The 23,814-nt window shown below is 45.4% G+C and overlaps 1 protein-coding gene across 2 annotated transcripts in view; it reads right to left on the bottom strand.

The window, feature by feature from the left end:
• PITPNM1 (phosphatidylinositol transfer protein membrane associated 1) overlaps window positions 1-23,814 on the bottom strand; it is an 875,847-nt gene that overhangs the window by 476,956 nt on the left and 375,077 nt on the right. For both annotated transcript variants that reach the window (XM_069628971.1, XM_069628972.1), the window contains exon 8: window positions 20,981-21,085. In XM_069628971.1, coding sequence (XP_069485072.1) covers window positions 20,981-21,085 — 105 coding nt within the window. The remainder of the gene's footprint in view (window positions 1-20,980; window positions 21,086-23,814) is intronic.

Raw genomic sequence — 23,814 nt, forward strand, 5'->3', positions numbered from 1 at the left:
GACGGTCTCCATTCGCTCTCGACGCTGACGTCACCCATGGTATGTATATAGCACACACCGCTCCAGTAACTTCAGCTCCTAGTTTTTCTCCCTTTGGTATTAGAACACTGACATTCAAGAGGTCAAAGACCAGGCACTCAGGAAAAAAAGGTGTAATACACGGGAATTCTACTGAGGGGTACGATTGGAGGGCCGATGATGAATATGTAGAAGGAACATCTAGTTGGGGGTAAGTAAGGTGTTCTTCGATTGGATTGTGTCCTTCCATGTATTCCTCATCTTATGATGCACTCAGCATTATTGTATTGGATGCACTAGTAGTATGTCATTAATGCTGTGAAGCACAGCCTTCCCAAATCCTGTCTCCTGTCCAGACGCAGAGTCCAAACAGTAATGTCTCGTAAAAGTATGTAAAGAAGACCAAGTGGCTGCCGCACAGATATCCCACACCGGCACCCCTCTCTGCAAGGCTGATGAAGTGCCCATGACCCTTGTCGTATATGCTCGCAGAGACATCCTTTCCAACCAGGTTACAGCACTCAGTGATGCATAAAATTATCCAACAGGATAAAGTTTGTTTTGTCACTACAAGACCCAGTTTGTGTCTAGTGTATCCAACAAACAACTATCCATCTTGCCTCACCTTTGCCATACGAGAGATGTAACAGCTTAAAGCCCTTTTGGGGTGAATTCAATGAACCCTCTCCTCTTCTTTACCAGGATGAGGCGGAGGGTAAAGGTTGGTAGGACAATTTTCTGAGAGGTGAAATTCCGAAACCACCTTTGGGAGAAAAGTGGGTCAGACTCTCAGTACAACTTTTTCCTAAAAAAAAAGGTTTCGAATGGCTGTTTGCATGACAAAGCCTGCAGCTCGCTGACTCGGTGTGCTGATGTTATGGCCATTAAAAAACTGTTTTCAATGTTAGTAACCTTAAGGGACAAGAATGAAAAGACTAAAAAGAAGCACACACAAGAAATTTCAAAACCAGATTTAAATCCCAAACGGGAACCACAAAAGGGGGGGGGGGACTCATTTTTGAGCCCTTTCAAGAATTGAATCACAATAGGTATTTTGAAATAAGATGCTTGCTCAGGCATGCGCTTAAAGATGTATAGTGCCCCCAAGTATCCCTTCACAGTGCCAACCTGGAGCCTGAGATTGGCTAGATATAACAAGAAAGATAACACCATAGGTGTGGCACACTAAAAAAGGGTCCACATTCTTATCTCTACACCAGCTGCAAAACCTATTCCAGAGGCAGTGATACAGAGATTTAGTTGTTGGCCTTCTGGCCAAAAGCAAAACTTCGATCACATCTTCCAGGAGGTCCCAATCCTTCTATCACAACCTCTCAGAAACCAGGCGTGAAGTTTGAGAGTCTTGACCTCTGGATGGGGAACCCAACCCCCCCTCTTGCAAGAGAAGGTCCTCTGTTTGCGGAAGACATATTGGAGGGCGGATAGACATCTCCAGAAGGTCCAGGTAACATGTCCTCCTGGCCCAGTATGGGGCAATCAGGATCATGAATGTCCCAAAGTTCCTCAACCCCCTGATGATGTGAGGAATGACGGTGACTGGAGGAAAAGTGTACAGAAACTCCCAGTTCACCACTAATGTGTCCTCTAGAGCTCCTCTTGGAAGAACTTCCCTGGAGCAGAACAGCTCACACTTTCTGTTGACACTGAACGCAAACAGATCTACTTGAGGGGTTCCCAAAAGGGTGAAGATCTCCTGAAGGACTTCCCGGGTTTGTTCCCATTCCTGGGAGACTGTGCTCTGCTGCTCAGAGTGTCCACCGCGGTGTTCTCATCTTCGGCTAGGTGAACGGCCGATAGGGAGATTCCATCTCAAAGTGCCCAGAACCACAGTTGCATTGCCTCTCTGAACAGTGGTAGTGACCCTACACCTCCTCTTTTGTTGAGGTAGTACATGGGCACTGTGTTGTCCGTCATTATCAGGACATTCTTTTCCCGTACAGAGGGCAGGAAGGCCTTCAGCGCTAGTCTGATTGCCTTCAGCTCCAAAAGGTTGATGTGTAGTTTGGACTCCGATGGAGACCAACAACTGCGGACAGTCAGATCGTTGGTGTGGGTTCCCCAACCTGTGAGGGAGGTATCCGTACCTACCGTTATCACCGCCCATAGTTGCCAATAAGATTCCCCTTTCAGAATGTTGTCCTCGCAGGCCCACCACAGGAGATCCTGTGCAACCCTGTTAAGGGCCCAATGGAGGGATCTCATTCTCAGAAGAGCCTCTGGCACCAGAAAAATGCAGGATGCCATGAGGCTGAGCAACCTCAAAAAATCAAAGGCGGGAAGACGCTGGGCATTCTGGAACTTGACAACCATCTGCTGAATGTGTTGAGCCCTCACCTCGGGTGGCGAGGCTTTCCCAGAGGAAGCATCCAGGACTGCTACGATGAACTGGAGCTTTTCAGAAGGTAACACGTGGAACTTCTTGAAATTGAGGGATAAGCCCAGTCTGTGGCGAGAGTGGCAGGTGATGCTGAGATGTTCCAGGACCTGTCAGGAGACCGTGCCCTGATCAGCCATTCGTCTAGGTAAGGATAAATGTGAATTGCGCGCTAAATCCCCCCGACCCCCCAGAGACTCGTTGCCACCACTGTCATCAACTTGGTAAAAACCCTTGGGCTGAGGTGAGTCCAAATGGCAGAACTCAAAACTGATAATGAGAACCGCCAACGGCGAACCTCAGGTACTTCCTTTGCTGGTGGTGAATAGGCACACAGAAGTAAGCATCCAGAAGGTCCAATGATACCTTTCTCTAGGAAATCTCCTGCAGGAGGAATGGATCTGGTGTGGCTCCCTGGTGGATGGGGTCGGGGCCTTTTTAAGAACGGGAGGCAGTAACCCTGGGCCACTGTTTACAAGGCCCAAGCATCGGAAGTAATGCTCCGCCATTCTTCTCAATGCTGACTGAGCCTGCCCCCGCTACGGTCCTGCCGTCCAAGGCCTGAGAGTGGTTTTGGGGCAGCTGAAGCAGCGGGTAAAGGTAAGGCAGGCGCTGCCTGGGCTGACTTCGTACCGCCACCTCATCCACCACAAGGGAATTTTCTTTGGCCTCTTTCACTGGGCTGGCCCCTCATCCTTCCAAATGAGGAATAGTAACGAAAAGGTGGATTCTTCCACCCCTGAGAAGTTTGATGGAAAGGTTGAGGCACTCAGAGACTTTGCTGCTTCCTTGGAAGTCGGCAATTTTTCAAGACTTTCATCAGCCTTGCTACCAAAAAGGTGTGTGCCATCAAAGGGCATGTTCAGCACAAAACCAGACTTCAGTAACCACGCAAATCTACGTGTTACTATGCTAGCCGCCATTGCTCTGCTCACACTATCAGCAGAGTCCAGTCCTGATTGCAAGGATTTGCACACTGCATCCTTGCCGTCCTTAACAATATTAAGGAAGCCTTCCCTTTCTTCTCCCTCAGAAATATGTTCAGCTGCCATCACTATACAATCCCACAAAGTGTGAGCGAATGTAGCCAGAGCGCAAATGGTGCTAATTGATTTAAGGACCATACTACTGGCCAAAAAGGCCCTTTTTGCCAGGGTGTCAACACGTTTGTCGCCCCTATTGGGAGGTATGGCAGAGTAAGCTGCTGCCTTAGAGGTGAGAGTGGGCGCCTGCACAACTAGGCTCTCAGGTGTAGGATGCTTAGATAGGAAGCCAGGGTCAATACTGGATGGCTTATAATTCATTGTCAAATTTGTATTGACCGCTGCGTTAGTGTCATGTGACTCCCAATTTGCCATCAGACTCCTTTGCAATGCTGAGTGAAATGGCAAGATAGGGTCCTTTTGTGGACCTTTGTCCAATATATAAGTTAAGTTGTCTTGCTAATAAACAGTAGCAGGTCTCCCTCATCCAAGGTACACTGTGACCCTGTTCATTAACTGCCTGTATGATGCTTCCCCATCTACATAGGGTCAGAGGCAGCAAAGTAATTCTCAGGGGAGGCGTCTAGGCCACTTGCGCTCTTCAATTTCTCACATAGATTTTCAGTTCTTGCCTCTTCAGATACCAATGCCTCTGGGACATTTGGTGTCCCATACTCAAGGCAAAAATGCGGTGCGTCTTGGTCTGAGGGTTCTACCTCATCAAAAATAGACGAAAGAGACTTGAAAAGATATTTTTTGGCCAGGGGCCTAAAGCTCTTTTCGCTCTCTTTAGAAGACAACAATGGTTTCAACGTCTTTGATGCAAAGGTTTTGCCTTCGACGGGCTCGATGGAGTCAACCCATAACTCGGAGTCGTTGAGAGACGAGGAGTAGACTTCTCCTTGACTCGAGGCCTTAAGGGATCTTGAGGGGTCGGCATCTTTTGGCTCGGGCTCGAGGGCGGGCAAGCTTTAGCCTCTTTGGACACATTATCAGCCTTGGTAGGCATGACAGGGTTGTGGCCCTTCACTAGTTCCTTTGAAGGGGCCGGAGCTGCCGTTTCGAAAATCTTCATCATCTGAAGACAGAACGCCTCCCATTCAGCTTTTGAGGCTGACCTACCTGGGCAAGCCACCCTGCAGTCGGGAGAGGAATCAGAGGAGGAAGATGGTCATCTGTGATTCCTCTTTTTTGATATTTTCCTCAATGACAACGAGGATTGACAAGACCCGCTCCCAAGGCGAGAATACTTTTTAGTACGCTTTCTATGCAGCGACTCACCCCTCGAACTTCATTCATCCGGCGATCGTTTTTTCCCAGGATGTCATCAAAGGGGACTTATGAGGGGAGCCTACCCGCAGCGAGTTTCCCCTTTCTTCCCTTGTGTAAAATGTGTAATCCTTCAACAATGGTTACCAAATAAAATAAAACAATAAGTTCATATTTCATAAAGCCTCTGAGTATTCTCCCAGCTTGATGAGTTTCAGTCAACAGACCATCTTAACCAACATAAGAGAATTAATAAAGCTATTCCTTTATATAATTCAATTTAATTCCTTCCATTCTTAAAAGTACTTCCACAAAATCCCCTTCTATCTAAGGGCAGCAAAACCAGTTCACATCAGAATAGAACGAGCGCGTTGCACCAAAACCTAAACCCCTACCAGGCGTAGCCCTTTCGCCCATCTTGATGGGATTGTAAAGGGTAGCGAGCGCCACACTAGGACAGAATTTTTAATGTTAGCATGTTAAACATCATATAACCCACTAACCAAAAAAAAGCTCAACATTTCTGCAGACTAATCTCACTCAAAAATCTCATACAACCATCTCTCCCACAAGAACCCGCACACACTTCTCAACTCTTTTCTATCCAGCAACCTAAAAAGCTCCACTCAAGTACTCACCCTAGGAGACCTCAACCTGGGCTACAATGAACCGGAAGACCATCCCGCTAGCATCATAGCCAACACTCTCACTGAATTAGGCTTTGTGCAAAGATGCACGCTACCAACACATTCGAAAGGCAGAACACTTGACTGGGTGGCCGACCACAATTGCCTAGCGAATATCACAAATATCTCACCTCTAGCCTGGACTGACCACCATTTGATATCATTCATGCTCTCCACTGATAGACCACCACCTCCGCCTACCAATAAGGCCTCACCCATCCTTACTAGAAACAAGAAAAACATGACAGCAGAAAGACTCATCCCAAATCTACTCCCCACTCTCAACACATTGCAAGACAACCTGGACCCCGAGTCCCTGGTCGAAGACTATAACAAGATTATGGCCACTTCGCTTGACCGCATCGCCCCCCTCAAACTCAGATCCAGTAAACCGAAAATGCACCTCAACAAATGGTATACACCATTCCTTAAAAACCTAAGGCAGCAAAAAAGAAGCTGCGAGGCCATTTGGAAAAAATACCCCTCAGACTCTAACAAACTCAAACTCTCCAAACTACCTGCACTGTACAAAAAAGAAATCTACCTGGCCAAACATACATCATTTGACTCTCGTATATCCCAAGCTAAATCCAACATGAAAGAACTTTTTTTTCAATCCTCAAAGAAATAGAAACCCCCCATAGCACCCCCTGACACCTGCACCAAAGATAAAAGCTGGTGCTCAGAAATTCAAAATACCCTAGCAAATAAGATTGTGACTCTTCAAAGTAAAATCTCGAGCAAAAGAGCCTCCTTGTGAAAGGGGCCCCTAGGGGTCCCTCGTGCTATGGGAACAAGGCAATAACCATACACGAAAAGATGCGCCAGACACGAGGTTCAAATTCCCAATGCTAGGGCTTATTGCAAGCAAAAGATAGTATCAATTGGCCAATTCCGATCTCACGCCCCGCGACGTGAGTTTCCTAGACCTCGAGGGACGCAAGAGAGCGAATTACGTACATCAGTTACATATATACAAAATGCATATCATACAATCAGCAAAGTCATGTTCAACAGCCCTCTGTATTAAGTTCCTTTGAACTCGGGATGACGATGGACATATCCGACAAGTATGACGATTATAATGCTTTTGATGTCTATTCTAGTAACAATGTGCAATTTAGAAAGTGCAGAGGCATCTTTTAGAACACGGTGGTTCTGTTCTTGGAAACAATCTGTACACGGGGGTAGAGCCACATTCCAAGCTTTGCTATCTAGGAGGTACTTTTCGTGTCCTGGGAGCCGACACGTTCTAAAGGGTTTTGCGAAGGGGGGCCGTGAGAAAAGCATAATTCAAGCCTTTAACTGTATTATTCTAACATATTCTACCATCGTACGAGACTGGCTGGCAGCTGTGAAGTGATTACATGCCCTGCAGCTTCCTCCCAAGGCTACAGAGAGGGAGCGTGGGCATTCCTCTCTGGGCTACTCATGAGGAGTTTCAGCAAACTCTTCAGTCCCGCCACCTTGTCCTTTCATATTCAGACAACAATGTTAACAGTTGAGCAGAGTAAGCAGAATCCGCAAGAATTGCAAGCTGCAAAGCAGTTTTTAGACAGAAAGCAATGAGCAATGGTTAACAAGCAAAATGGCGATTCTTACTACATTTAAAATGGCCGCTCGTCGGTCAAGCATAGCAGTTCATATTTCTCCAATTCGGTGCATAAGACGGTTGGCCCACGGTCATCAAGTTACGTCCATCATTCAAATGAAGGGTATTCATTTTTCCAGATTGACATTCATGACAAACTCATGCCTATTGATCTAGCCCATTTCCAGTTCGCCAATGTCAACATATTGGAAGTTGAAAAAATCATCTTATCTTTGAAACCGTCCAATTGCCAGGGAGATTTGTGCCCTGCACAGCTCATCAAATATGCTGCCCGTGACCTCTCCCCTTTCATCGCAAAATGGATTAATGCCTCCTTCGCCACTGGATCCATCCCTACTAACCTAAAACAATCCTGGGTGCTCCCATTATTGAAAAAAACCACTCTCGACCCAGCCATACCCACAAACTACCGACCCATAATGGCTGTTCTCTTTCTAGTAAAAATGTTGGACAAGGTTGCCTATGTACAAATACAGAAGCACTTGGAAGAACACAACCTCCTAGGATCTAGCTAATCTGGGTTCTCGCCCCAACACGGGACTGAAACGCTCTCATTGACTTGAAAGCCCAGATCGATTCGCTCAGAGACAATGTGCAAGCTGCCTTACTCCTCCTCCTTGACCTATCTGCAGCTTTCGATTTGGTCGATCACTCTGTCCTATGCTCACACCTCTACACCTCAGCTCACTTCTCAACGGAAGCCATCACCTGGATCACATCCTTCCTCAACGGTAGGATCATGAGGGTCTTCTCTCCCACGGCTGCAGCAGACCCCATACCCATCACCTGTGGCATTCCTCAGGGCTCCTGTGTCTCCCCCACTCTTTACAACATATTTACCAAGCCCCTTTTCGATGATTTGGATCATCTCGGTATCACCTACACTAACTATGCAGATGATACTCAGATCCTCCTTCCGCTTTCTGGAGATTATGGAAAGGATTTGGCCTTGTTAAATAGGGTGTACATCATCATCCAGGCATGGCTGGCCACTCATGGACTATGCCTGAATGATGATAAAACAGAACTTATCATCTTAGGTACCACACTCAGCATAAAGAAACTCGGCCCGGCCTACAATTCCTTCATGATTGACGGAAACAACATCAAAGTTGGACAGGAGGTCAAAACATTAGGATTCTATCTAGACTCCAATTTTTCCTTCAAAAGACAAGTGAGCTCCCTTGCATCCTCTTCGGCTTATACATGTAAATTAATCCGCGCTGCTAAACCCTTCCTGTCGGACTCCAGTTGCCCGACACTCGCCAGAGCTCTTATTTTGTCTCACCTTGACTACTGCAATGCCCTTTACCTGGGATCTACTAAGGCTACCACCAGTAAACTGCAAACCCTTCAGAACAATGCTCTCAGAGCAGCTCTGGGCATTTCCAGAAGGGAACACATTACAGGTCTTAGCCAACAGAACAATTGGCTATCCACTAGAGATATAATTCTATTAAAAACGGCATCACTCACTCATAAGTCTCTTAATAATGCCGCCCCAACTTACCCGATCAACAGATTCCACTGACAATCCTCATTAAGACCCACCAGAACTGCATACAAAAACTGTCTATCTGTTCCCCACTATAAGCGTGCCACCATAGGGGGCAACAGCTTCTCAGTAAAGGCTATGTTGTAGAATTCCCTGCCTCCAAACCTTAGAATAGACATGCCCTACCAGAATTTCCGCTCACTGGTAGTCTCCTGGCTGAAACTAGAGACCCACTAAGACTATGCAGTGCCCAGCGCTACCTGCACAAATTGTAACCACGTGTGCCTTCCTGCTTACCTGTATATAATGACCTGTAGGCCTACTTTTGTTTTGTATATAACACTGGTGTACTGTATTCTTGTATTATGTATATTCTTTGTACTGTAACCAAGCTTCGAAAGTTCTTGTAAAGGCTGCGCCCCGATACCCCCGGGTACGCTCGCGCATTTTAAATAATAAAAACAAACAAAACAAACAAACACTGCAACAACACATAAGCCGCACCAACAGCACACGAGGAATGACATCAATCCGATACCCGCACCAAAGCTCAGCACCCTGTGTATACCGAGTTAAAGCTGCCAACAGAACACCACTCCTCTCACTATCCTACTCCCTCTTCACCTTACTAACCCATTCCACCTTCTCGTTTGCAGATCCGCCAAAGCGCCTGGGGACCAACTCCGTTCGTGCTCGGTACAAATACCTTTAACATTTAACATTAACATCTTTGAGACAGGTTTGAAGATGTGATAGAACCCAATTATTAGACACTTTAGAATGACAGATTTTGGTTGATGGAGAATGAGAACATCTATTTTGATTTTAGGATCCATCCAGAACTATGATGAATTTGTGAGGAGGCTTAAGGCGTGTGTCCTCCATAAGATATATAAAAGCCGCAGCACAATGTTTGCCCGCAAGTTGCCGATTTTGTCATTTGCATGCAATAGTGAAAAACCTTTGGGGGTGGAGAGGTTTGGCCCCAGGTTACCTTGAGCCCCTCAGCGCCTTGTATTGTCTGGAAAGTCTTTTCAGAGAGATATCGCTACTAGAAGTTTTTATTTTATTTTAGAATCAGGCAAGTACATTCCTGGGGAATCTATCGAATCAAATCTTGAAGTGCGCCAAATAAATCAGTTCATTCTCTAAACCTGTACTTGAGTCAGTCCGGGGGACCCATAAAAAGCAAAAACTTTCAGACTAGGACTTAGGAATTATAATGCACTCTACATCTGCTCAACTAACACCGGAGAAAACCCAATTACATTAAATTACAAACTAGGTCATATTATGGTATGTGTTAAGTTATTCTGGATTTGGATTCTGGATGTGTACAATGCACGGCTTACATTGCACTAGATTTGCATTCTGTGAAGTCATAGTTTAATGTACTTCGATCGGGGAAAATAGCGATTGGCAAGTTCATAGGTCAACGTCCATTTGAGAGTCAAACTAAGTCAGACAGTTAATGGTCAATCAACCCAAAAAGCGATCTGGCAAAAAAGTTTTAGGGCCAAAGGTCAGCACAGAAAGAAGCAATGTTAGCATACAGGATCAGGGTTAAGGAAATACAAATGTATTGTTCAAACAAAGCAATACTTAAGACGAGAGGTAAGGCATGACAGCACATCAGACATATGCTTCTTTTCAGGGGGTATCATGAGCATGACAATAGCTCTATTCAGTACATGCTACAATGGTTTAAATGATACGTAGGGAGCCACAATTAGAGTATGTGCATTACCGATTCTGGGAAGAATGCAGGCTATGCCCTCCACAAGCAAGTTTTAGGAACCTACCCCACTGCCCCCCAGCATTGCTGGATGCACACATTCATAGACTGAGTTATAGCACAACTACCATGTTAAAACCTATAAACTGCATCTGCATTTAGTTACCTGATTCACTGCTCCAGTTTTGGACCAAACTAACACAAAACCCAGAATGGAACATGAATTTAAACAAGCAAATGCATTCTGGTAGATGTATACTTTCCAAGAGACTTGGTTGGGGGGGGTCACACTAGCTACATCTACTTGCAGCAAGATGCTAAGAGCTGGAACAACCCTGATTACATTAACGTGCTGCACGCTACTGCAGGCCAGGCTGCCAAGAGGTGGATAGACTTCAATTACAATGCATTGCTGCAGGCTACAGAAAATGGAACTGGGCTTCATTGGACACAGCTGTCTCAGAATGCAATCTGGCCCACCCTGTTGGGCTGTGGGCTGGGAGGGCACTTACATGCTCATTAAAGCAAAAAGCAGTTGTCATATCAACTGCCTTCACTGGAAGTTCTTGCTTTGTGCCTCTAGGGCCCGTTTTATTAACCTTTCCTTGCTATCCTGCTTTTGGGTACTGAATCCTGCTTTCCAGGTCCTGATCTGTTTGCTGCTAAAGCCAATCGTTTTTCTGATGCATTTGTGCTGCTTTCCGACTTTCTTCAAACACTCCGTTTGCTGTGAGCACCACAGCTCACAGACTCAATTTGCTTCTGCCTAGGCGGTTCCCCTGTAATCCAGGTTTCATGCTTTACATTTTCTACTGTTTCCCAATTCCACGTAATTGCTAATTTAGCAGCAACCTGGAGAGTGTAAGTACCTGCTCTTTAGTGTACTTAGTTTCAGAAATTACGTATTTGATGTGCTTGCAGCAACCTCTTGTCTGGTCTGTGACGTTTCTATGTCATTTCATCGACAGCTATTTTTCCGACAGGTTTTATTTAATGAAAATGTGTTTTTTGTATTTTTGGGGGTTTCCCCCCAAAACCACTGTCCTGTTACTATTTCCGACGACGCCCCCAACCCTTTATATGCCCCCCCTATATTTTTCGAGGTTTTTGTTTCGGCGAAAACATTTGTAAAAAACCTGTCGAAAAAATAGCTGTCGATGAACGTTGTACCGTCTGTGACTAGTGCATAGTTTTCCCTGAATCATGTATTCAATGAAGTGGCGGCGACCTACTGTCTTTTCTGTGACTAACTTCGTGTTTCATGATATTCGTAGATTGCTGGGTTTCCAAGTTTTTGTGTAGCAGCTTTTCTTGCCTACTTCCCTGCTAATCCCCAACACCTGTTTGGATTCTTGGCCCATGAATTCCTCTGGACTTGTATAGCTTCCATCTAGCACAACTGGCTTGTTGGAGGGCGAGATGTAATGTGCAAGCCTTCTGTGACAGGTCAAACTAGGAGGATACTGCAGGCTTTGTTTACACCCAAAAAATGTCAAATTGAAGCGAAAGAAAAGGGCATTCTGAAATGTACTTATTAACTATATTGGTCTATTTATTTATTTTCTGAGACAACCCTGTTGTATTTCATAAGAACATAATGAAAATATAAACTAATATTTGTTAGAGGCAGTTAACAGCGCCTATGACACATTTTTGATTGTTTCAAGGGCCTTAGGTCTAGTCAATCTAAGTTTCCCATGGTCATCCAGATGTGAACCCCTTGCTAACTGTGCTCAGAGGCACAGCTGCACCTCACTGATGAGGCCCAACAAGGTTGAAACACGTGTCTGGGGTTGCTGTTGATACTCTTGTTCAGAAGGGAATTGTCCATGTGGGCGGGACAAAGACTGATATGCAAATGGTTATTTCCCATCTGTGAAAGGTACAGTGAGCTAAAGTGTGGCTGCAGACTCTCGAGTGGGTACCTTCCCAAAGAACAGGTCAATGGGCCATATTCGTTCTCGCAGATGGGCGCCTATGACTCATTTTTTATTATTTAATTCAAAACACTGCATCTGGGTTTCACTGGCACAACACATTCATGAATTTGTTTTGCTAAATGTACATTCTTTACCATCTGGTGCGTCATTGTTGAATTCAGCATTGCCCAGAGCCTGCAACTGCAAGTAGATAGGTAAACCTGTTTGGCCAAGATATTTACCCCACCCATATGGCTCAGAATTAGACTGCATGAGTAACATAGGTACAATAGGGTCTGGCCTTTGTAAATTGGCTTCAGGGGACAAGGCCAAAACTCACTTAGGGATAAGCAAAAATCTCAGAGGTGTGTGTAAAGCATAGTGTACAGAAAGATGTGCGTCACTGGCAGAAGTCAATCCAATTTGAAACAACACCTATAGTAAGGTGCGGGATTGGCAAAAGAAGATGGTATGTGCATCACACAGGGTATGACTGAGCATATCATATGAAATCATTAATGGTGTAGCCTGTGTCCAGAAAGATAGTTTTACTGTTCTCCTCTGACATATTGCAAGCCGTGTCAGAGAGCTAATCACTAGTGAGAAGAACAAGTTACTTACCCATGGTAACGTTGTTTCGACTGGATGTTCCTCCCATGTATTCCTTATCTTTGATATTTCCTAATATCCAGCTTGCTGCTTCAGAAAAATGTTTTCCCAGTAGAGGGCGATGTCCGTCGGGGCCTGGTCGAGTCGATGTCCCTCGGAGGCCTCCGTCCTGACGTCGTCATAATCACTGGTATAAGTAGCGCACGTAGCGCCCGATGCTCAGTTCAGTTTCGAAGAGCGAAGCACTGTCTTGAGTTAGACGGTTACTACCATTGGGAGAACGCAAACTGTAACCACAAGGGAAGTTTTACTGCAGGGTAAGTTGGGAGCAGCGATAAGGAATACGTGGGGGGGGGGGGAACATCCAGTCAAAATAACGTTACCATGGGTAAGTAACTTGTTCTTCAAATGTATTGTGTCCTCCCACGTATTCCTTATCTTTGATACACTCCCAAAGCAGTTGCCTTATTCGGAGGAGGGAATAAAATTGAAGTGATCAAGAATGCACAAAGTGCAGCACTGCCTTTCCAAAAACAGACTCTTGACTAGTGTAGGAATAAAGGCTGTAGTATTTTGTAAAGATGGTTTGTTTGGAGATGGCTAGAACCAGTTTACGACATGTACAGCCCACAAACAACTGATCATTCTGCCTCAGTCTTGCTAATCTGGTAATGTAGAAACTCAGTGCATGCTTAGGGTCGAGTCTGTGAAGCCTTTATTCCTCTTTTCCCGGGTGTGGTGGAGGATAAAAGTAAGGGTGTTTTCCGAGCAAAGTGAAATTCATAAACAACCTTAGGGAGAAATGTAGGCTTCACTTTCAATACCACTCTGTTTTTGTGAAAAACAGTTTGAGGAGGCTTGCAGGATAAAGCCTGTAGCTCACTCACCCTTCAGGCAGACGTTATAGCCACTAAGAAGACTGTTTTCAAGGTGAGAAGTCGTAATGGGCAAGAGTGAAGAGGCTCAAAAGGAGCACCCATTAGATAGTGTAAAACCAAATTAAGATCCCACATTGGGACTTGGAAAGGAGTCGGAGGATAAACATTAGTTAATCCTTTTAAAAATTGGATTACAAGAGTAATCTTAAAATAAGAGACTTCCTCTGCAGTGCGCTTGAACATGGATAGCGCTGCTAGATATCCTTTGATTGTTCCAATCTGGAGCCCCAGATTGGCCAAGTGCACAAGATAACACCATCTGTGTATTGCATAAGAAAGGGTTAACATTCCTTTCTCTACACAAGCTGCAGAACTTATTCTAACGGCAGCAGTATAAAGACTTTGTTGCTGGCCGCAAGCAACACCTCCATTACGTCGTCCGGGAAGTCCCAATCCTTGTATTTCAGCCTCTCAGAAACCAAGCGTGAAGGCCGAGAGTCCGGATATCTGGATGGAGAACCCGATCTCACACACTCACACTCTCTCACACAAATCGGAGTGTATATGGACATGTCCAGAAGGTCCGGGTACCACATCCTCCTGGCCCAATCCGGGGCCATTAGGATCATGGATTTCCTGAACTTTCTTATTACATGAGGAATGACGGGGACTGGAGAAAACGCGTAAAGAAGTGGAAATTGCCAGTCCACCACGAACGCGTCTCCTAGAGCTCCTCTCGGGGGGAAAATTCCCTTGAGCAGTCCAGTTTGCACTTCCGGTGCAGCCCCGGTCACGAACAGATCCACTTGAGGTGTTCCTCAAAGGGTGAAGATCTCTTGAAGGACTTCCTGAGCTAGTTCCCACTCGTGGCAAACTGTGCTCTGCCTGCGCATAGCATCTGCCATTGTGTTCTTCTCTCCGGCTAGGTGAACTGCTGATAGAGAGATTCCTTCTTGTAATGCCCAGAACCAGAGCTGCATTGCCTCTCTGCACAGTGGAAGTGACCTTACATCTCTTTTGTTGAGGTAGTACATAACCACTGTATTGTCCTTCATGATCAGAACATTCTTTCCCCGTACAGATGGCAGGAAAACCTTCAGCACTAGTCTGATTGCCCTCAGCTCTAAAAGGTTGATATGTAGTTTGGACTCCGATGGAGACCAACGACCGCTGATGGTCGAGTCGTTGGTATGGGTTCCCCACCCCGTGATTGAGGTGTCCGTCACTACTGTTATCTCCGGCCATGGTTGCCAAAAAATGTCCTCCTTTCAAGATGTTTTCCCGACAGGCCCACCACTAAAGATCCAGTGAGACTGTCTGGGATTTGTAGGAGATCTGACATCCTTCCTGAGAATTGTGACCACTGAGTCCTGAGAGCCCACTGGAGAGATCTCATTCTCAGGCGAACTTCTTGCAGCAGAAAAACGGAGGATGCCATGAGACCGAGCAACCTCAGAAAATCGAAGGCCGGAAGATATTGGGCATTGTGGAATTTTGTCACCATCTGCAGAATGTCTTGAACCCTCACCTCTGGTAGCGAGGCTTTTCCCAGGGAAGCATCCAGGATTTCTCAGATGAATTGGAGAGTTTGTGAAGGTATCATTTGGGACTTCTTGAAGTTTTATGGGGAAGCCCAGCTTCTGGAGGGAGTAGCAAGTATAGTTGAGGTGATCCAGGGCTTGTTCTGGGAGACTGGCCCTGATCAGCCAGTCGTCCAGGTAGGGGTAGACATGAATAGCCTTCAGGAATGTGGTCAGCCGCCATTGGAAAATACAGGCCCAAAGGGTGTGGGTAATCCTCGCCAGCGTGCACGTCGCATTAGTGGACTTTAACGCCATAGTACCGGCCGAGAAAACTTTTTTAGCCATGGCATCGTATTTTTTGTCATCCCTGTCTTGTGGTATTGTGGAATAAGCATTCTGTTTGCCAGAAGAGGTAGCTGCCTGTACTACCAGGCTTTCTGGAGTAGAATGTTTCGACAGGCAAAGAGGGTCAGAAGATGAAGCTCTGTATTTGGCGGTTAGCCTCTTATTGACTGCAGGGACAACCTGGGTTGTTTCCCAGTTGGAAGCTACCCTCCTCTGCAGAGTCCTATGAAATGGGACAATAGGGTCTTCCTGTGGTCCTTTATCTAGAATGTCTGTTAAGTCATCCTGTTCAAAAACAGGTGTGGGCCTGTGTATTTCATAACTCTAGTCATGAGTAGTCTATAGTTACTTTCAGCATGATCCCCTGGATCTGCTTTACCAAAATCACCTTCAGGGGGAGTGTCAATGTCACTTGCTTCATGTAAGTATTCCTGTAGGTTTTTTATTCGAGACTCTTCTGATACGAGTTCCTTCTGTGTCATGGAGGCTTTCTCATGACTCAAAGGAATAGATCGCTCTCGAGGAGTTTCCAAAGCTGGGGTCGAGGACTCCTGGCTACTGTGCTGCCCAGACTTGCCTGGGGCATCGCCTTTAGGTGTTTTTGAGTGGGGCATGGCCGCCTTCTCAAACACCTCCATCATACTCATTCTCAATTCCTCCCATTGGGCTGAAGTACTGTGTTTTGAGGGACAAACAACCCTTTCGGGTGAACTGGATGAAGAAGTGGAGGGCGATCTATGGCGCCTCTTCTTACCATCCCTCAAGGACGAGGAATGAGGCAACCCACTTCGAGAACGGGAGCGTTTGTTTTTTATGATGGGGAGATGAAGGTCTTGACTCATCAGAAGACTTACGTTTGGACGGGGTAGTAGATTTTAAAGGCCTACCTCTCACCAACTTCCCTATGCGCTCCCTTAAGGCTTTGGCCGTCATCGACATGCATTTGTCGCACTCCGAACATGGGTGTTCTGCCTCTAGACACCACAAGCAGATCCTGTGTGGGTCCATCATGGACATTTTAGCACCACAGTCGCAGCATTTTTTTAAACCGAACCGGGGATACGACGGAGCCCATGAGGAAGCCATCTCGACGAAAAACAGAAGAATTTTCTCACGAAACTCAAAGAAATTCGAAGAAATTCGAAGAAACACGGAACCAAGTGTTACATTACCGAAGCTGTGAAGCGCGGAAAAACAGAACTGAGCAACGGGTCATGCGCGTGCTACTTATACAAGTGATGATGTCAACGTCAGGAAGGAGGTCTCCGAGGGACATCGACTCGACCAGGCATCAATGCACAGTGCCCTCTACTGGGAGAAAAAAAATCCAAAGTAGAAAGCTGGATATTAGGAAATAGCAAAGAAAAAGAATACGTGGGAGGGCACAATTCATTCGAAGTACTTTCTCTCATGTGTGCTAGTTGATAGACATGTGGATGCATTACTAGCACAGTCCAGCTGTCTACACCACTCTTTACACCACTACTACTCATCCCTCTCCACACCACTATTACTCTACTCCAGCCATACCATCTCCCTCCAGTCACGCCTCTTTCACTTTCTTAGTCACCTTCTCATTCTCGCCCTACACTTTCCAGTAGAGTGAGACTACCTTGCACACACACTGAAACCCAGGTACCACTTTGTCCAACCAACCAATACCTCCCATTGCACACTCCTTTAGCAAATCACCTCCCTGCTCCTCTGCTCTGGCCTTCCTCTGCCTGATCTCATGGTCCTCTTTTGACTTCAAACTAATAACCAACACCGTCAGCATCCTGTGCACCTTTTTATATTCCCTCTTCCCCATTTATTGGCTCGCTCCCTCAGCTGGTAGCCCCGGCCAATCACTGTCCGTCCTTTTCCCAGGGGAGGTGATACAGGCAAGAAATCATAAAAGGGGTCTTAAGCCCTGTTGCTTGTATGCAGGTCTGCCGGTTTCAGGCAATGTCGGCCTGCAGCATTCAATGCCCCAGTTTATGTAATGGCTGTTCCACTGGTTTCAGATGCCAGTTTGAGGAAGGAATTGCAAGTGACTAGAAGATCACTGTTGATGAGCCTGTGAACGTCGCTGGAGTGCTCTGTACACTCTCTAGCACTGGAGTTGTCCCGGTGCTTGCTGCACAGTTAGCTTGGTGTCCTGTCTGCTCTTAGTGCTTTCTCATTGTCTGGTTGTTCGCTGGCTGTACCACAGCTATGGCTGCTGATACTTGAAGGTCTATGGAACAAGAAACTGTCTAGAATTGGAAAATTCAGTTGTGGGGCGATTGACAACGAGACTTCATTCAAACAGGCAGGCACATGAAGAAGGGGCAGGGAATGGGTCCCTCCCAACTACCACACCCCGCCTCTGGGGTAGGACTGGGAATCCCCCATGGTAGACCTCCCACCCCACGCTGACCGGAATTCCCATCCCATCCTCCCGACATGCTCAGGTCTCTGTGACCCTGTCACAGTAGTTTGAACACAAATGTTTTAGCAGATAAATACCCATTGCCGAACATCGCCGACTTTATACTACAATTGGATAAAGCTGTGTACATTTCAAAACTAGATTTAAAGGACTCAACACCAGATATGCATCCATCCTCAATCAAAGCCAATCGCTGAGTTTGTTACCGCTGAAGTCTGCTATCAATTTGTCAGCATGCCGCTTGGATGTCATCAGCTGTGTCCGTTTTTGAGGGCATAACCAGACACCTACTCCAAAACATTACTTGTGTCATTTATTTCCAGGGTGATGTTTTAGTTTATGGGGATAACGAGGATGAACGTGACCACGCTTTAGAAAGAGCACTAAAAAGAGCCTGCAAGAGTAGACTCGTTCTCCACAAAGACAATTGCGTTTCTCCTCAATGCTCTGTAGAGTACTTAGGATGTACCATTTCAGAAGATGGGGTTGCTCCGAAGTTGAATCTAGTAAAGGCCATTCAAGATATGTCCACAGCGAAACATTAGCTATGGCCACTGGGGAGTACTACTAAAAATGTATTAAACATATCTCAGAGAAAACATCCAGTTTTTCATGGTGCAAACATTTCACAGAGGCTCACAACAGGCTAAAAGTTTTCATTTCGACGTCCTCCTGTCGTCAACACCGACACAAAGAAAAGGCACCATACTGATGGTGGATGGCAGTGCATGTGTCCTAGGCGCCATACTTCAGAAACCGAATTGTCAGAAGCAAAAGTCATTTTCCTTGAAATCTCTCAACTTCAGAATCAAACTTTTCAGTCATCGGCAGAGATGTTGGCAAGTCGTAGGCTGCAGAATATTTGTATATACATTTCTGGTGCCAGCGCTTCAGTTTCCGCACTGCCTTCAAACCACTAATCCACAACCTCATGCCAGGAGGCATCCAAAATACTGCATCTTGCCCATCCAAGTTTGGCAAGGCTATTACTGCCGCCTTACAGCTCTGCCCAAGCCTGAGTTTGGGTGGAAAGTAGGAGGTTTACCTCCAGCATTTTGCTGGAGGTAAAATTCTCCACTTTCTGCCCATTTGCAGCACTATTAGCGCAGTGCTAATACCTCTGGCAGGAATAGAACAGTTACATCGCCATAGAGTCCTATGGTCTCTTCAAAAAAAGGGGAGTAACAGCCTTACCACAACTCGGGATCGAATTTACCGCCGGGATACCGCCACGGTTGTGATGAGGCCCATAATCTTTTATGTCCTTAGTTTGGCGGTATCCTGGCAACTGGAGACTTAAAAAGCCCTTAAATCCAAATCTTGCTTCTTGGTTGGTCTTCCCCATATATAAAAGTGTCTAAGGGCCTCTGGAAGGATGCCCTGCTGAACTGCATATCAAAATGGTTGACTGGGTGGCGCTCACAAGAAATTATGAAAGCATCCATTCTCAATGTATTCAGAGATATTTCGGCGAGTGGGGTTTTCCAAAATACCTAATTTCATACAATGGTGTCCAATTTACCTCCATGGCTTCCTATCTCAAAAGGCACAGGATATAGCACGGTATGTCATTCCTATGCCATTCAAGGGGAAATGAGAAGTGTTGGAAATAACAGATTGCTTAAGAACAGAAGCACATCAAGAGGACATCAGTGAAACTGTTCAGGATGCAGTTGCAGCTCGTGGAGTGTCAGCACATACCCACGTGGACATCAGACATTTCCAACTCATGAGGAGGTGGGCCCACAGCCCAAAACTCAATCTCGATTGGACCATGCAGAAATCGCACAATGAGCGTCTACATTGGAAGTTATACAACCCAAGGTACACAAAGTCAAACATTTTTCAACAAACAACGTGACACCACTGTCCATTCTTTGAAAGGAAGAATTGGTTGAAAGCTACACTACTCATTAAAACTGAATGCAGTGGTTCGAAGTGTGCCCTGAAAAGTTACTCAAGTGTCTCACCTCGCAAGAAAAACTAGGAAAAGGTGGTAAATGAAACATAAGTCGCATGGCCCTGTTCAGGGATAGCTGCGAAGGGGAAACAAGCAATCAAGACATCCACATATAAAAAACGACTGCAGAACTGTTTCACCACCACAGGTCAAGACAATCCAACCCAGCCACAAAGTGATGAACCAACATTCAAGGACATTCACTCACCAGACATGAGCAGGCAATTTATTGATAAACAGCAAAAGACCAACATGATATCTACACAGCATAAGAACACAGTCGCTCAAGAACAATGAAACATGATAGAAAAAGAAGGAAGGCCAGCAGGGAGGAGTGCAGATGTACCACGCACCCCCGGGAACGAAGAATAATCTACAATGTTTAAAGTACTATGAACTATATTGACATTTTATCGCCCCAACAAACGAAGATGTTGTAGTGTTCTTTGTTCTGCAGGCGGCACATGACACCGTCTACACATGCATGTCATTTCAACAGCCCAAGACACCAAAGCTCACAGCATGCAAGGGACTATAGCATGAGCCTGCTTAATTGAGAGGAGGACAGAGGCCATGGAGGGAAGAGGAAGCACTGAGCAAGTACCAACAGTTAGACAGCACTTTGCATTTGTTCCTCTGCCCACAACTCCTATGCCTCATGCAGAAGCCTCATTTTCAGCTTTCTTGTTGTTACATATAATGCAGAGTTTGACCTCTCAACCCAGAGGTATTCTGCTTTTTGGAATTTGATGTTCATTATTCCTTTTTGATATCAGTTGCAACTCAAGACAATACCACACACTCGCAGAGTTTAAAAATGAACATTCTGAGATCAGAGTCACACACTACCACTGCAAGATTCAAGACTTTCAGGGAGATAAAGTGGATTATGCGATTAAGCAACACCATTCTATGGAGAGAAGAGGATTATGGAATCTTAGCCACACTTTCCAAGTGTAAGATGCTGAGAATTCTGGGACTGTACCCACACCTTCCAAGTATAAGACGGGTGACACTGGAAACAGAGCCATACCTTACCCCATTGAGTGCAAGAGCAAGGTTTCTGGAAGTGCAGTCATGTGGTCTCTGTGCGAGGTGAGGATTGTTCATTCAGAGATCAGCAAATGTGTTTAAACTCACCTGCGTTGTCTTCGGTTTCTCCTGGGGCATCATTCGTATCAAGGAAGTCGTTTGAATTCCATTTTGTGATTTCCTTCGGAAACACCTCTTCTGTGTCAGAGAAATCTTCGTGCAATAAGCGTGAAGGGGCAATGGAGAAAAGAAACGAAAGAGCATATGAGATCAGACACAAAGAGACGCATTTTCATCCACAAGCGAAATGGCCTGGATCCCGGAAAACTGCCAGACAAGGTCTGCAGGTTTTTCTGCAGCCAAATTATTTTGGTAGACCTTCCCCGCACAGACCAGGGCGTCGAACAAGACGTGGAGCCGGAAATCTGTACTGTGAGTTTCCCCATTCAATGCAGGGAATCTGTATGTTGTGGGGAACTCGAGACAATGATACACGTCACACCTAAAATATAGTTCAAATGAGGTTGGCCTGGCATTTCGGTTCCGGACTGCCCTTGTGGGCGGGACAAAGACCGATAAGCTAATGGGTATTCATCCTTTGTGAAAAGCACAGTGAGCTAATAGCGATGGCTGCAGACTCTCAAAGTGGGACAAAACCGCACAACAGGTTATCATGCCATGTTCTTTCTAGAGAGGGGCGCCTGCTACCTTTTTTGTAGATCTTTATTTGGTACCTGCTGAATTATGGGAAGGACAAATGCCCAAGGGAAAATCTAAAACTAAAAAGATTTCTTTATACAGCCAACAGTGTACAATAATAATGCCCAACGTTTATAGGTCCCAGTCCCTTTCCCACCTGGGGCACCCTACGCAACAAAAGGAAATGTTCAAACGATGCGGACAAGAGAAAAGTTCAAATGTTCTGAACTTCAATTTGAGGTTAATGCAGGGAAAACAAAAACCCTGGTCTTCCGACCTAAATTTAGAAAATATAAAAAGCTCACATTGAATATTAACGGCCTAGTTCTGGATCAAGTTTCCCATTATGATTAAATGTGTGTCAGATTTAACGATTATGGACAGTGGACAACCCACGTGCTTAAGTCCCTGGTGGGACAATATTGAAGTTCTTTAATACCCATGGAAGAGGTGCCATAACCCCTGCTGTTAAGATGCATATAGCACAGGCAAAGACAGTGGCCCTTTATGGGGTTTAAATATAAGAATATGCCAACAACAACCGGGGTTTGGTGGAAAGAGCCTTTTTAAGTGTCTTTTAGCAATGCCTTCTGCATGCCCTAGTCCCTCGCTTTATCTGGAGCTGGGCTTCAAGCCCATAGGTGGAGACACAGGCCTTTTTCCAGCATTATATTGGTTGAGGGGATGGTCAGTCTTGGGGTTTGTGAATTATCGTAATGTAGTTGAACATGGACGGTGGAAAATCATACATGTTACAAAGCCTTTGTATGATCTACATTTAAGTGGGCTATGAGATGATCCCTCTAGGATTACAAAAGGAAGTGTGGAAGTGGTTAAGACAATGGCTCGCAAACTGGCCGAAGTCAAACTCATTGAGGCCTGCAGTGTCCTAGATACGGGCACATTTTATCTGGATTTGCAAAATATCTAGATGTGGTGTGTCCACCCTTGCCGCAATACCTATATTTGAAAATTAAATTAAATATTCTGAATACAGCAAGTTATACCTACGCCTGGACAGTGGGCGGAAACGACTTGTGCCCAGTGTTTGGCCCAAGAAACATGTATCAAAATCTGTGTTCTAGATTTCTGAAACCGTTCTGCAATGCCTACAATGTACATTATGTTAACCAGCCTTATCATTGATAAGGCAGACAAGTGATTATAACATTGTATATTCTGTAGCAAGTTATATCCACCAAGCCTGGCTCAAGAGATCTAGGCTAATTGAGTCTGCGGATAGGGGATCAAATAACGAACGGTGACATCCAAATATTTGTAAATATGTGTTGCATGATTTTGATCGTTGTCATACTGCTGAGTTTGCACAGATCACAATGTTGACATCTTTGCATATTTTGCACTACCAGCAGAGGTTGTACTTTGGTCTTGGGGCTTATTGTGACATGCCAACTTTTGTAAACTATATATTGCGTGATATTGCACTTTGTCACACTGCAGAGTTTGCACAGGTCAGAATGTTTACATTCTTACATATGTTGCACTACCAGCACAGTTTGTGTTTTGGCTTCGGGGCTCATCTTTTATTGTACACGCAGATGTGGATTTCTTTCGTCTCAGGGTTGGACTCTTCCTGTATTATATATTACATTTTTAATGTTATTTTAAGTTTGTTAAATTCATTGTTCGTGCTTACATGCATTTTATGATGGTGTTTTCTTCATAATTTTGGCAAACGACAAACAGTTGAATAAAATCCTTGATGATGAAAAGCTCAACCTAATCTCTGAGCCCGTACCCTCCTGACTAACCTAAACTAATAACATAACAAATCCATGGATTGGTCATAGCAAACAGAATAGGAATGGCCTTTAAGACTAGGATTTCGGAACTAATACAGAAAACAGATGTATTCCTAAACTTTTCTCAGATTTACAATAGGTCCCTCCTGGACCTTGGATTTCAGGCTTCACAACAGGTCTCTTGCCAGACCTCGGTTATAGGTTTCACAGCAGGTCCCCCACATAGGCCTTGGATTTCAGAATGAACAGCAGGCCCTCTCGTAGGCCTTGGGCTTCAAGATACACCACAGCACTATCTCCTAAGCTCTGAGTGTAGGATTCACTGCAGGCATCTCTCCCAGGCCTCTGGGTACATGATTCACAGGAGCCCTCTCTCATAGGCCCAGGCTTCCACATTCACAGCATGCCTCTGTTGGGCTTTGGGGAACAGGATTCATAACAGGCCTGTCTCTTAGGCCTGTGCTTCACGCATTCACAACA

The sequence above is a fragment of the Ambystoma mexicanum genome, chromosome 12 (assembly GCF_040938575.1).
Source record: "Ambystoma mexicanum isolate Mex_15411 chromosome 12, UKY_AmexF1_1, whole genome shotgun sequence".
In the NCBI taxonomy this organism is placed as follows: domain Eukaryota; kingdom Metazoa; phylum Chordata; class Amphibia; order Caudata; family Ambystomatidae; genus Ambystoma; species Ambystoma mexicanum.